General features: G+C 42.3%; 1 protein-coding gene and 1 long non-coding RNA gene across 3 annotated transcripts in view; one reads left to right on the forward strand and one right to left on the reverse strand.

Annotated features, from left to right (window-relative positions):
* Window positions 1-1,518, forward strand: part of LOC131755124 (uncharacterized) — a 29,982-nt gene extending 28,464 nt beyond the window's left edge. Inside the window, exon 4 of the long non-coding RNA XR_010840244.1 lies at window positions 1,467-1,518. This is a non-coding gene — a long non-coding RNA (uncharacterized lncRNA). The remainder of the gene's footprint in view (window positions 1-1,466) is intronic.
* Window positions 1-10,924, reverse strand: part of ETF1 (eukaryotic translation termination factor 1) — a 28,685-nt gene extending 17,761 nt beyond the window's left edge. The window contains exons 1-2 of one of the 2 annotated variants that reach the window (XM_059061300.2): window positions 10,301-10,924; window positions 10,038-10,141 (exon numbers count right to left, since the gene is read on the reverse strand). In XM_059061300.2, the coding sequence (XP_058917283.1) occupies window positions 10,038-10,123 (86 nt within the window). In that variant the 5' untranslated portion in view covers window positions 10,124-10,141; window positions 10,301-10,924. The remainder of the gene's footprint in view (window positions 1-10,037; window positions 10,142-10,300) is intronic. The other variant, XM_059061303.2, reaches the window with a different exon arrangement.
* Between the last annotated feature and the right edge of the window lie 3,336 nt (window positions 10,925-14,260).

Below are 14,260 nucleotides of genomic sequence, written 5' to 3' on the forward strand. Positions count from 1 at the left end.
GGTGGGGTGGGGTGGGGTGGGGTGAGGTGGGGAGCAACACTGTTAGGTGGCGCTGTAGTCTTCTTTGAATCTGAGTAAGTCCAAAGAGGGAGATAAAAGTTAACTTTATGGTCAGAACACTAGAAGTTGTTTTGTAATTTATCACAAGGGAGATATACAGAAATTCATTTCCCTCTAAAACTTTAAATAGCTTAAGTGGCTTCATCTTACAGCTGTGGCATGGATTAAATATTCTGATATAATTCAGAGACAGGCATTTCTATCTGGTTATCAGTCACTTCAAAGATCTGACCTGTTTTCTCTTCCACCAAGTAACAGTGAAACAACAACTTACTTATTGAAAGCAGAACTCATTTCAGGACATAGTGGATGCTCAAACATTTGAGAATGAATAAATGGTTAACTGCTAACAGAAAAAATAGGGTCTTCTCTATATAGTCTCTTCTAAGCGGACGCCAGAGATTTTAAACTACTAAATAAAATACCAATTAAAAGTTTGACAATCTTTGGAGAGGAACTAACATGTGCCTAGAAATGACTAGTCGTCCCTGCTTTAGCTTCACTAAAATGCTCACACCATCCCATCAGTCTTTTACCACAACAAAACTAACACTTTCAGAATGCCTTCTTTTGCCACCTTTAATTGGTTCATCCTCACCTTGATGCCTGCCCCCCATATTACCTATGATGCAGGTAGGAGGTAGATGGGGCTGCTTTTTATAAAGAGCTTGTAGAATACCAAACTAAGGGAGGATTCTGTTACTGTTCAAAGAGGCTAGACAAAGTTACTAGAAATTGGTTTTGTGCAACTGACCTCAGGGTTAGATGCCATTACCAGATGGGACAAGTACCAATATCTGAACATGCTGAGACATTAGAGCAGTCTCTATCCTAGAGGACAGAGTAATTCAAGATGTCCCAATATTTTACAGAAAGTATACAGAAGGTTCATTTTATCCTCAAAGTACTAGGATTGCTGTCCTCCAAAACAAAAATGTATGTATCTGGTGGAGTATTTTTTCTACAATTACAGGAATTTACTTTGTCATAAAAAGAAAACTAAAAACAAACAAATCGACCTAGTGGAATATTCCACCAGGGAGCAGCAGAAGCTGGAAAATTTCTCTAGCATTCTCACATCAGTGCAAAGCCAGGCGATATCAATCACAACCAACATTAGGGACTTACTAACAACCAGTGTTCTACACAGGACTGTATAAATGAGAAAGTCCACTTCTTATCTTTCCTGGCCACTATGCAAGTACTTTTCAAATAAAAGCCACAGCCTTCCTGTTAATCTTCTTTCTAATACACAAATGAGCGTCTGGGGAAGGATTTAAAACTTAAGTTTTTTCCCTTACCAATGACGCTCATTAAAAACAAACATGTTCAGTACCCAAATTCTTCTAGGGTAGATTTGCAAACAGCATGCCTCTTCCCTTTTATCTTTGTCTTGGTCTCCACAGATCTGCTCCCTCTAGTAAATTGAAGATCTCCTTGGACAAGAATCCTCCTTTCAGAAGGGAATAGATGTTTCTATTCAGCAAAAGAAATACTAATCAAAGAGCAAGGCAGTGTGGTACAATAGTTACGATCAGAGGCTCTGGAATCAGGAAAGTGGGAACAGATTCTAGCACTGCCCCGTACTAGACTGTGATATTAGGCAAGCTACTTAATCTCTCTGTACTTCAAATTTCTTCATCCATGAAACAGCAGTAATAGCTTTTCTCACAGAGCTGTTGTGAGGAGCCAAAATGTATGCTATTCAACCCATCTTCAGAAAACTAGTTTCATTATTTGATTAACCCTGTCTTTCCCGAGGAGCCTTCTTGCTTAAGTAGAGTCATAAAGGCCAGAAGATGCCAGAGAATGGGATAGCCAAATAGGAAGAAAACTTTTTTTCTTCTTCAGTAAAAAGCTAAAAATATCCAGATGTATTAAAGAATTAATGTCTGGGGATCAGTGTACTTTCAGTACTTGCAAACTAAAGTTTATTTAGGCTGAAAGGCAAACTGTGTTGGGACTGTCAAACTCTGTCAAGCCAACTTTACCAAGGCACATATATGCAAATACTCTGCACTATTTCAATACCCTGACAGCTCACCAACCATCGACCAACACAAAGCTTTTGAATCTAATTTTAGGCTAACTGGCTTTTAATCAAGAATGAATTTTAGTGACCATTTCAGTCCCAGATCAGTTACAGCTCCACTACATCAGTGTATCAAAGATACTGTATCAGCCAAATAATACCAATGCCCACAGTAACATTCTTTGAAACACTTGTCTTGCCTAGGAAATCTGCTCAAGTAGTTAAAAACTGTCAGTTTTTGACAATGCCCAATGCCTCATTCAAGACCCAAATCATTTGCTTACACTACATCTCCTTCAACATGTACCATGTTATTCTGGAGCCAGAAATGGTTCATAGTATCACTCCAAGGTTGTGTGTCAGACCATTCTCACCGTATTACACACTGCTCCCCTAAATGTATAAATGTCCAACCTACAGATGTTTGATGAAGCTTGTAAGCTGACTGGTTAATAGTAAAAAATACATTTGTGGGCTTTGTTTTTCATATACTTAGATGTGAGTTCGGGGGAAAATCTAATTTACAAGGCCACAGATATGGCAAGAAAAAGACAATCTTTTGTTTTGACTAGGATCATTCTTCTAAAAGAGACCTTAAAGGATAAAACAAAAGTGTGAAAACAGTAGAGTACAGGACCAGTACCCCCCAAGTTATCTGCATGACAAGAAGTTGTTGTCAGGCACCTGAAAATGTCAAGTCCTCTGAACTGGGCAGAAAAGATGGTGATGAGTAAAGACAAAGTATACGCTGGATGAAAGCTACATGTCCAAAAATTGGTGTTAAAAAAGATAAAAAACAACTTGGAGGTTAAAAAAAAGGACAAAGTGAACATGTAAGTACTTATAAGATAACTATTACATACAAATTAAGGAGATAAAAGAGAGATGGCTGGATTAAAGCACAGAAAGCTTGATCAATCTATCAATGTAAAAGAATCAAGTATTTTTATCTTTGTATCCACAAGAATAATAATGAAATTATGGCTTTTAATCAAACTCAGTTATGTTTAGAGGTGAGAAAAAGAACAATCATTGTTTATCTCAATTCACTTAGATTAAAAGAAAAAGATACTTGTTCAGAAAAAGAAAAAAAAAAAAAGAGGAAATTTTCATTCCTGATAGGCAGTAAGCTAGGGTTCAAAGTATGTCCAGTGTCATAAGAGAAAGCTGTTATCGGAGGGAACTTCATCATGCTGAGGACAGCTGCCCCAAAGAGAAATCTCATAATTTCCAACTTGCTGGAAAGAAGAATCTTGAACCCCCTCTAAATCCTTTCTCCCCGTCACTAAAAGAGCAGGCTGCTGAAGCATTAAGAGACACTTATTGAATGTATTCTAGAAGAAGGTTCTATTCTGAGATCCCTGGAGAACAGGCTGGACTCAAAAAATTTCTGCTGCGCAAGTTCTCAGAGGGACAGTTCCAGCAGGAGGTCTAAGGAAAAGAGGCAGATTTCTCCTTCTGACTCTTTAAATAGGATCTAAAACCATTTAGCCCTGCTACAAAACCCACATTTTAAGTTTTCTCACAACCAAACATGTTCTGAAAGGTTTGCCACACTGAGCACACTCTCAACCCCAAGCTCAAAGAAAAAGGGCCCTCTGCTAAAGGGGTCCAACTGGTGTATGTGTGGTTGGGGGGAGGGGAAAAGGGGGGACGGACACTGGAGACCTACATTACATTCTGCCTTAAACGGTATTCTAATTAGGTACTCTTGCTTACCTAGGAATGTGTCCAGAGCAAGCCTTCCTTTCCTGGAAGGATAAGTGTATCTGCTATTACAATGAGAAGTCTGTCAAGAGTTGAAATTCAAAGAAAGTAATTGTTCATTAGGTTCACAGTGCACAGAACACCATGCCAGAATACAGCGGCAGTTAGGACTAGATCCGAGTTAAGGCAGGCAGCCTATGACACTTGGAATGGACTGAGGAACACCACCACACCCTACTCTTATCTCCTCCTCTTCCCTTTATTACCTTTCTTGCTCTCTTCTCATGGCTCAGATCTGTTGGTGGCATCTGTATTTTGACCCCTTAGTGAGAAGCCATCAAGACCTCGGTAGTTATTTGTTCTACACTCATCTCTTCTCAGGAAATTAAAAAATATTCTAATTCCTGACTTTTCTCTAGTGGGATCTTTTACCTGTCTGTTAACAATCAGAGACAGGAGGGGCAGGGGAAGCCAGAACAGAGGATGAAAAAAGCCTTTTAAGAGCCTGAATATTCTGGTATTAGTATGAAAAACTACAAAGTATCACTCTAGTTACAGCCAGCTCTTTAAGGATATGGAGAACAAAAGTAAAAATAAAAGTACCTGAAATTCATCGCTCTGAGAATGTTCCAGGTGTCATTTAGGTGAGTGTTCTACTAATCAACAATTTTCACTTGGAAAAAGTACCCAAACACATTTTAGATACTTTAATTTATTTGAACCATATAAACAATCTGTCTGTATTATTTGTCTTTAAAAAACCTATTCAGGGCTTCCCTGGTGGCGCAGTGGTTGAGAATCCGCCTGCTGATGCAGGAGACACGGGTTCGTGCCCTGGTCCGGGAAGATCCCACGTGCCGCGGAGCGACTGAGCCCGTGAGCCATGGCCGCTGGGCCTGCGCGTCCGGAGCCTGTGCTCCGCAAGGGGAGAGGCCACAACAGTGAGAGGCCCGCATACCGCAAAAAAAAAAAAAAAAAAACCTATTCAATGATCTCATAAAATTACTAAGTTCTAATTCAATATAATGTAAGGAATTTTGTGGAGATTTTGGTCTTTGTCCCCGGCCTTTAGCAAAGCTCTTAAATCCCGCAGAATTTCCTGAGATGGGAGTTTACGTTATTCATACGGAGTGCCCATGAAGTGGCTTAGGGTGGGGCCCCTAGGCAGACTTAGGATGGAGCTGGTCACCAGAAAGACCAAGTTTTTTGAGGGTTGAACTTTCTGCTCTATCCACAGACCTATGGGAACGGGAACTTGCAGAGTAAGCTCTATTAAAAAAACCTCTTGAACAAGATTTAATGAACTTCTGGGTTGGTAAACCCAGGTGGCATACCCCAGTTTCACAAGGACAGAAGCTTCTGCACTTGGACCCTTCCAGACCTTGCCCCACGTACCACTTCATCTGGCAGTTTGTCTATACCCTTTATAATATCCTTTGTAATAAACCGGTTAACATAGTTTCCCTGAGATCTTTGGGCCATTCTAACAAATTACTGAACCCAAGGAGGGAGTCACAGGAACCCCCAAATTATAGCCTGTCTGAGAAGTAGGGTAGGGTAGGACTTGCTTTGACATCACAAGTGTGGGCAGTCTTGTGGGACTGACCCCATTACCTACTGGGATCCGACACTAACTCTGGGTAGTGTCAGAATCTAATTCAACTGTAGGAACGCTCAGTTGGTATCCAGTGAGAATTGGAGAACTGCTTGGTGTGGGGAAAAAAAACACACATCTAGTATCAGAGCTACTCAGAGTAGAAGAAAAAGACAGTCCCCCCACCAGTTGTATTTGGGGGCAGGAAAGATAGTCATGTAAAGCCAGGTAATTTACTTCCTTCAAAGTCAAGATATCTACAAGTTGTTTTTAACAAAAGCTTTAAAAATGCCCAAAGACCACAGAAGATTCAAATGAAGCTTAGAAACTGCACTGATCTTCAAACATGGGTTATCTGACTGAGCCCTCATTATATATGAAATATATAAGATTCCCTGCCGAAGATAAGCAAAAAAATATTCTAACACCCACAGACACAATTTAGCCCAAAAGAACCTTGTCTGTTCCTTGGTTACATTCACCACTGTCCTTGGTAATAACAGGCTCTGGTTATGATTTTAATACCTGAAAACTATAAAGCTTCCAACACAATTTCTGTGGCTACCTCTTGCTGGCTCAGAAAACATTAGGAAAAAACAACCTAAATTTCCCATCTACCTTTCTCCTACATATCGTCACCTGGTTTAGTTCTTTATTCAAAATACCCACAACCATGGTTTCCATCCACGTGGTCCTAGTTCCAATTGACTTATGTACACATTTATTCTCATTAAGCCAACTACAAAGAATACGCCAAGAGCAATCGTAAACCAGGAAGAGCTATCATTAACTTTAAGTGGGACTTATATATAGGAAAAGAATTAGCTGGTTATTTTACTAGCATACACAGAAACCAACATTCTACCAGGCTTATACGAAGCTAAATATTATGTTCCACCCAACTTAAATTCACGTTATATGTGTAACACACTTTTTAACTCAGAAAATTAAGTAAGACAAAAGACTACAAAAAGACTCCTAGCAAGTTCCCCATTTTAGTCATTTTGGCTCCTGTAAGTGGTCTTCCATAGCATAAAATAGTCTGTTACAGCTCAGATTACAATTTGAGTAAGTGTAGTCTTGCCTTTTTTTTTTTTTTTTAACATAAAATATATCCATTGGGCAGTACAGCACATTGGTTCAAATCCTGGGCATTGCTACATTCCAGAAAGTAAGATATTCAACCTCACAGCCTTAGTTTGCCTTTACCACCATATTGTGGCAATACTTCTTGTGAGGGTTAAATGAAATAATGTATTGCTTAACACAGTGTCTATAACATGCTAAGTGTGCAATAAATTATTGTGCTTAGAAACTTCACTCTGTTCAGATGTACTTAATCAGTGAGTCCATTTTACAGGTAGTTCCCCTTTAAAGCTACATTACCGTTGGGGTCATATATCAAGATAATCACATATTGACTATCTCAATTTCAGAATTACTCTTATCCCAGCATACCTTAAGAGCCAGGGTTAAAAACAAACCAATCTGTGGTTCTCATGCCCAGAATTGCTGGGGGGTGGGGTGTGTGTGGCGGCGGGTGGAGAAGAAATCTTCATTTCCAAAGCCATTCTACTAATCTGCCACTAAGTGCTATCTAGTGCTAATAACCATGCTTGAACACAACCTGTTTTCTCCTGAAACCCACAACTTGCCCCTTAAACACCAGCCCAGACAGATTCATTGTGCTATCCAGTTTGTGCTTAAAGTCCATCACACTTCTCCTATTAGTATTTTACCATTAGGTAAAGAAGAAAGAACATTTCTCACTGTACACTATGATAATCTAATGAGTCTGACTAACACAACTCAACCATGATAATACAATCTTGCGATTCTCAAAAAGAAATTGGTATATACCAAGAACCATTTGAGTCAAACAGAAGAAACTTGTGACTCCCTTCCTGATACCTAGACACGGCCAAGATTTTACATTTTCATGGGATCAAGATGTAAACAAATCCTGAATAAAAGCAAAGTAGGCAAAGCAGGACATGATTATGAACCACACTGTTTAGAGGACAGCTTAATCTTGTAGAAAAACTACTACTTGGAGAAAAAGTTCTGCAAAGAGAACCTCATTTTTAGTATGCTTTACACTTTAATGGACTTTGCTAATTAAAGGACTAAAGTCTTTAAAAGCTTTAAAGAGGAGCTTAAAAGTTTCAAGAGGTTAGGTAACATGGGTAGGAACAAATTTAAGAATGAGCTTCCTTCATCAAGCAGTAAAAGGAATGCTGTTATTAAGCACTGTTATCTTCTATGTCACTTCACTTGGACAAGAAGCAAATTATAGTTTGAATTCATATTTTAGACTTCCTCAGAGTATGTAATGTATTCAAATTCTAATGTGTGAACCTGCTTTCAAGTTAAAGTAACAAGAGGGACTTCCCTGGTGGTACAGTGGTGAAGACTCCATGCTCCCAATGCAGTGGGCTGGGGTTCAATCCATGGTTAGGGAACTAGATCCCACATGCATGCCACAACTAAGGAGCCCACGTGCTGCAACTAAGACTGAGTGCAACCAAATAAATAAATAAATATTTTTTTTAAAAAAAGTAATAAGAGAACAAACCCAAGGGGTACATCCAGCTTTAAACAACAGTAACAACAGCAAACTGTTAAAGCCATACTCAAGTGAAGGATTCAAGTAACGTAACAGCAGGTGCTAGTGAAACAAAAGAACCCGGCTAATTCCTGGTAGTGCATCATAATGGGTCATGACCTATATTGCTCCTCCTGTACAGTATTCTCACACTTGGGGAATAATTATTCATTCTACCATGTAGCAGAGAATCATCTGTGTTCAAGTTCTTGTTAAGATTATTATCTAGGTCTGAATATCGTACTAAATTCAAAGAAAAACAAACCTACGGAATGAAAAATAAGCTGCCACCTTCAATTCACATCAGAGAAAGTGAGCAAAAGCCCCAGTAACTGCAAAGGACTAAACTAAAGTTTCACCCCAAACAGAACTGTCACTAATTACTAGGAATAAAATACAATGGCAGAGACTTCCCTGGTGGCACAGTGGTTAAGAATCCGCCTGCCACTGCAGGGGACACGGGTTCGAGCCCTGGTCCGGGAAGATCCCACATGCCACGGAGTAACTAAGCCTGTGCGCCACAACTACAGAGCCTGCGTGCTGCAACTACTGAAGTCCGCGTGCCTAGAGCCCGTGCTCCGCAACGAGAAGCCACCGCAATGAGAAGCCCGCGCACCACAATGAAGAGTAGCCCCCGCTCGCCGCACCTAGAGAAAAGCCCATGTGCAGCAACAAAGACCCGATGCAGCCAAAGATAAATAAATAAAAAATAAATAAATTTTTAAACAAAACAACACAATGACAAAACTGTTAGCCATGGGCCTTCAATGGAACTAAGCATACTTTATTTCATAAAGCAGTAACAACTATGAATTTGATGAATCCCATCACTGCAAATCTACAAAGCAAGGACAAACCTGGGCTGGAAACCAGAATGTCCAATTCCTGTACTGAAAACAACTTTTAACATGGCCCAGGACAAGCCACTCTGCTCTTCTAAGAATGCTGAAGACGTACAAATATGTCATGTTCCAAACACTCCCCCCACCCACTTCCTGTAAGTAAAGAGTTTCTATGACTGGGAAAAAGAACAAAATAAAGTAATATAGTGAGAGAACAGGTATACCTCTGACACACCTTCCCCCAAAGAACTTTTTTTTAATTAAAAAAGAGCATATAAAGTCAATTTTAACCTAGTCTCCCCTTACCAAAACGGACACACCAATAGTTTCTTACCCAAATTTACAAAAAAAACCCTCAAAGCCCGCTTAATCCAGTTCTGAATTTCAAAAAGCATAAATACTAATACATCAGCACCTCTACCCCAAGAGTTCCAGACAGAGGCCAAAAGAGACCCTGTTGGTACAGTTCACACGAACGGCCCCATAACTGGGATTTCTCCTGTATATACAGATACACGCCTGTCAACCAAAACCTCCCCCACTCCCCGACTCCGCACACATTTTCAGTTTAGAGGTGGATCCTGTAACAGCTAACACCAGGAAGCTACGGAGTAATTAAAGGACTTGGAGGAAGTCATATTGGGAGAGTTGTAAGACCCAAAGAAATCAGAGGAAGTCAGAAAAAGGTTCTCCCTGACAACCCCTCCTTCCCGCCCCATCCAAACTTCACCCACCCGGGTCTCAGAAGCCCGGGAGGGGGAGGCCATTTTAATGAGGCTTGGCTGAGAAAAGTGAAGGAAGGAGAAGAGAGGAAATCAGGGAAAGGGTTCGGAAAGCAAGGCCGGGCCCTTTCCCCCAGCAGCACCCGAGTTGGGTGGCAGCACCTAGAGCTCAAAACGGGAGGCTCTGTATTCAAGCGCCTGAAAGGGGTACAAAAGTAGCAGTAGCCTACCACGAGGGGGTCGAGTGGCCCGAGCCCCGGGAGAGAGACCCCTTAGCCCTAACAGGGGAAAGGGTCCCTTCTCGGACCAACCGCGCAGACCCTCGCCCCTAGGACTAGGGCTACTACCCAGAGGTCCAGAAGGCGGGAGTTGGCTACTGCCAGGTTCTCCTCATCCGGCCATGCGGCGCGGGGGCGGCCATCCTGAGGGGTCCGGAAACCAAGAGGGCATTGGGGGGCCCAGACGCGGCTCTCACCCGCGGGCCGCCTCCAAGCTCTTAATGAGCTTTTTGATCTTCCATATCTCCACGTTCCTGTCGGCAGCACTGGGGTCGTCCGCCATCTTCTCGCCTCCTCCTCCCTAGAGCGGCCCGGCGGGGCCCGGAGACACCAAGACCACAGAGTTAGCGCCGCCGCTGGGGCAGAGCGGCCCCCTTCCTCGCCACCCCCGAGTCCCTCCTCTTCCCGCCCCGCACGGCCCGCCGTGGTGGTCGCTGGCCTTTCCCTCCCCCTGGCTTACCTAAGGGCCCAGTCCTGGGCGGCAGCGGCTGCTCCTCCCCGGCGGCGGCTCCGCGGCGGCGGCTCTGACGTAGGACACCGGCTCCCTCTTTCCAGGCAGCTGCATGTGTTGCAATCCGCTCACATGGGGCCTGTGACATCACTTCCTCCGCCAGGGGCTGAGTGGAAGTCGGCAGGCGGAAGGGAGGGGGCCGGTGAGAAAGAGAGGAAGCTCTGCGCGCGCCGCGACTTTCCATTGGCTCTCTGGGCCGTGGCCTAGAATGAGCCCACCGATTGGCCGCAGTTGGGGCCGCGCTGCCTTGTGAGGTAGAAGCCGGGGGCGGGGTAAGTACCTCCTTCCTTCCGGTCCGGAGAGCAGAGAGCAGGAAGCGGGCGGAAGCAGGTGGCTCTCGCGTTGATTTACTCGGAGCCCCGCCTGGCTCAAACGGGGGTGTTTCTTAAAGGGCAAGGCGTGTGGGTCGTCGTGTTTTCTGTCCCACCTTCTTGAATAGAATGGATATCTGAGGGTCTGCGACCCGCCTTTACGCTCGAGCCGGGACGCGCGATTTAAATTGTGTCTGAGAAATCTCAAAGAAGCGCCTCGCACTTTGTTGCTTCATAGCTAACGAAGCGCTCGGGCCTGCGTGCGTCACGGCTGCGCGGACCAGTGTTCAGACGCTCGGCCAGGGTATCCGGATTAGGAAACTTCTCCTGGGTAGTCTGGCACCCCGACACCCGCAGGGGCAAAAGAGGCACGTCCCTTCCCGCCCCAGGGTTGAGGGGTTCTCTTTGGACCTGGAACTTTAGTGGGGGGGAGGTGTGGAGAAAGCAGAGGCTGCCCGAGGTTGGAGACCTGAATTATCTGATGCCATGAATGGTTTGGTCTGAGCTGTTGAGAGTGGAGGTGGGGAGGTGTTGAAGCAACGTGGGCAGCTGTCTTTTTGAGTTAGGAGTTGTAGTTGGCTACTTTATGTCTCCACCTCAGCTGGAGTCATTCAAATGTTTGGGCCTAAACTGTGCTAGACCCGGTTTTCAGCAGGAGAACCAAACAAATCACAGTGCCTACCTTCGTGGAGCTCTTAGTTTAGTTGGATTTTTAGCCGTTTGTGAAAAAAAAATTGCACAAATACATAAGTACTTCAAAATGGTGTGAGAGTGCAATGAATGAGGAGTGAGTGAAAACTCTAGAATGAGACCCAAAGGGTGAACAGGAGTTTGTCAGGAGGGAGCATAACACATTTGAGGAACTGCAAAAGCTGGTGTGCTGGAGCAAGGTCAGTAATTTATGTGAGAGATAATTGTAGCTTAGATTAGGGTGATGACAGTGCAGATAGAAGTGAATGCTATTTGAAGGTTAGAATGGATAGGACTGGATGATGGGTTGGATGAGGAGGAAGAGCAAGAATGACGGCTAGAGTACTGGAATGGTTTCCTTTACTGAGATGAGCAAGTTGAGGAGCAGATTGAGGGGGATTATTGAAAGTTTCATTTTGTGCTTATTAAATTTGAGATTGCTTGTGAGACATGCCAGTGGTGCTGTCAGGCGATTGCATTTGTGTGAGCTTTGAATCCTCTTTGCATGTTATCTCAACTTTGTCCACACCTTGGAAATGGGGCTTTTACCCCCATTTCATACATTGGGAAACTCAGGCAAAGAAAGGTAAAAGGGAGTTGCTCAGGGTGGGGACATGGAGGGCAAGTCTTCTTTCCCCCAGCAATGAATTCCCGGAGTGGAATCTCTTCTTTAGGTTCCGTTTTGTAATTTTCAGCATATGTTAACTCATAATATTTATTGTACTGCTGTGTGTCATTCACTGTGCTTAGTAATGGTCCTTCTTAAATAGTCATAAACACTGCTTACTGACTGGTTGTCTACCATGTCCTTTGATTTTCCCTACTTCACTCCCTTTGCCCCAATTCCTACTTTTTATGCTAGGTTGCCTGGATTTTCTTTTCCTGCTCATTTTTATGTTTATAGTGTTGCTTCAGGTCCATGTGTGATGGCTTTACAGGCTTTCTAGACTAGCTCACAGGCTTTTCTTTGTGATTCATGCTGAAGTAAGCATGGTGACATCCCAGATAGAATTGCTGTTTGTTAACCTTTGAATCCTTGAAATTTGGTGATTACCAAGATAGGCAACTTGTTTTTTAAAAAATTTTTATTGGAGTATAGTTGACGTACAATGTTGTGTTAGTTTCTGCTGACAGCAAAGTGAATCAGTTATACATATACATATGTCTACTCTTTTGTAGATTCTATTCCCTTACAAGTCATTATAGAGTATTGAGTAGAGTTCCCTGTGCAATACAGTAGGTTCTTATTAGTTATCTATTTTATATATAGTAGTGTGTATATGTCATTCCCAGTCTCCCAATTTATCCCTTTCCTCCCCTTTCCACCTTGGTAACCATAAGTTTGTTTTCTACACCTGTGATTCTATTTCTGTTTTGTAAATAGGTTCATTTGTACCATTTTTTTTAGATTCCACATATAAGTGATACCATGATATTTGTCTTTGTCTGACTTACTTCACTAAGTATGACAATCTCTAGGTCCATCCATGTGTCTGCAAATGGCATTATTTTGTTCTTTTTTATGGCTGAGTAATATTCCTGCAATTTCTTTCTTAGAATATTCTGAATCCAGGCAGTTTAACTGTAGCCCTAAAAGCTTACTTGCCTAGTTGCTGCAAATTCACCATCTCTGCACTTAGAGTTGGAAATCAGTGTGTTAGAGACAAAAGCTGGCATGGATCTCTAGCAGAAGAGATTTGGGAGGACTAGAACAGGGATTCTGTTTCCTTTGGCAAGGAGGAGGCCATTACCATTCAGTGTTCAGGAGGAACCTCCTGTAATATAACGGTGATAAAGATTTTTTTCAAAATGCAGAATATATAACCTCTCTAGGCACAGGTTGTCCTCTAAAAAATGAAGGATTTGTTCTTGATGACCTCGGAACTTTTCCCCCAGCTCTAACATTAGGTAATAATTTTAAATATGGGATATAGGTGACATCCTAGTAAATAGGTGGGGATTCAGGGGAAAGGAAAGGGATGGATTGTTTTGATGTTGAAAACACCTGTAGCAGCTTGAGAACAAAGTGCTGTTAGGTACAGAATGAAATAATTGGTTGCTAATGTGGAGGCCAGTTTTGGAGTAGTCAAGGTGGAGAAGGTGGCAAGGGATGGTTGTGGAAAGGTTTGCTAAGGCAAACCCATGGCTCTTCTGGAAGTCAGTGGGGTTGTTAAAGAAAAGAAGTCTGGAGCTAGGAAGTATTAGGGTTGAGCCTTTACTCTCCTCCTTACCTTGAACAAATCACTTCTTAAATCTTACAGAATCTCAGTTTTCTTGTCTGTAAAATGGGGATCCCATCTATTTTGTTGGGCCTATTTTTGGATTGAATAATTTGTGTGAAGTTCTTAGTACCATTTACAGCAAGCATGTGTCACCAGTGAATTTTAGTTCTCTTTTTAGTTTTTCCTAATTTGTTCTGTCTTCTTCTGCTGTTTTCTATACTCTTTCTATTGAGGATCTGTGACACTACTCACTTCATCATTCTCTAGCAGAAAATAAGTTTGAGAAACTAAAGGAAGAACAGATCCAAAGTACAATTCTTAGGGATTTTTTCCTTCTGGTGGAAAGAGGGGACCAGTAAAATAGGTCTGTGGGATATTTTCTGCTGCTTCCATGGATGGTGTGTTAATGATTGTTAGAAATTCAGAACTTTTCAGAGTTGGAGTTTAAAATATTGGGTATTTATAACCCTAACTATATTAGTAGAATGGATGATGTTTTCCTAGGTATCTTAGTAACTGTGTGTGTTTTCCCTGCCCCATCCATCCATCAAAGAGTTACATATAGTATGTTGTTCAAAAAGAAAATGTTTCTGTGCCTAGAAAAATAAAACATAGTTTGAAAAATCTCTGGATTAGACTATCTCTAAAGTGCTTACAGGTTCATGAAGTAGAGATCAATAAAGGGA

This window comes from Kogia breviceps, chromosome 4, assembly GCF_026419965.1.
Source record: "Kogia breviceps isolate mKogBre1 chromosome 4, mKogBre1 haplotype 1, whole genome shotgun sequence".
Classification (NCBI taxonomy): Eukaryota; Metazoa; Chordata; class Mammalia; order Artiodactyla; family Physeteridae; genus Kogia; species Kogia breviceps.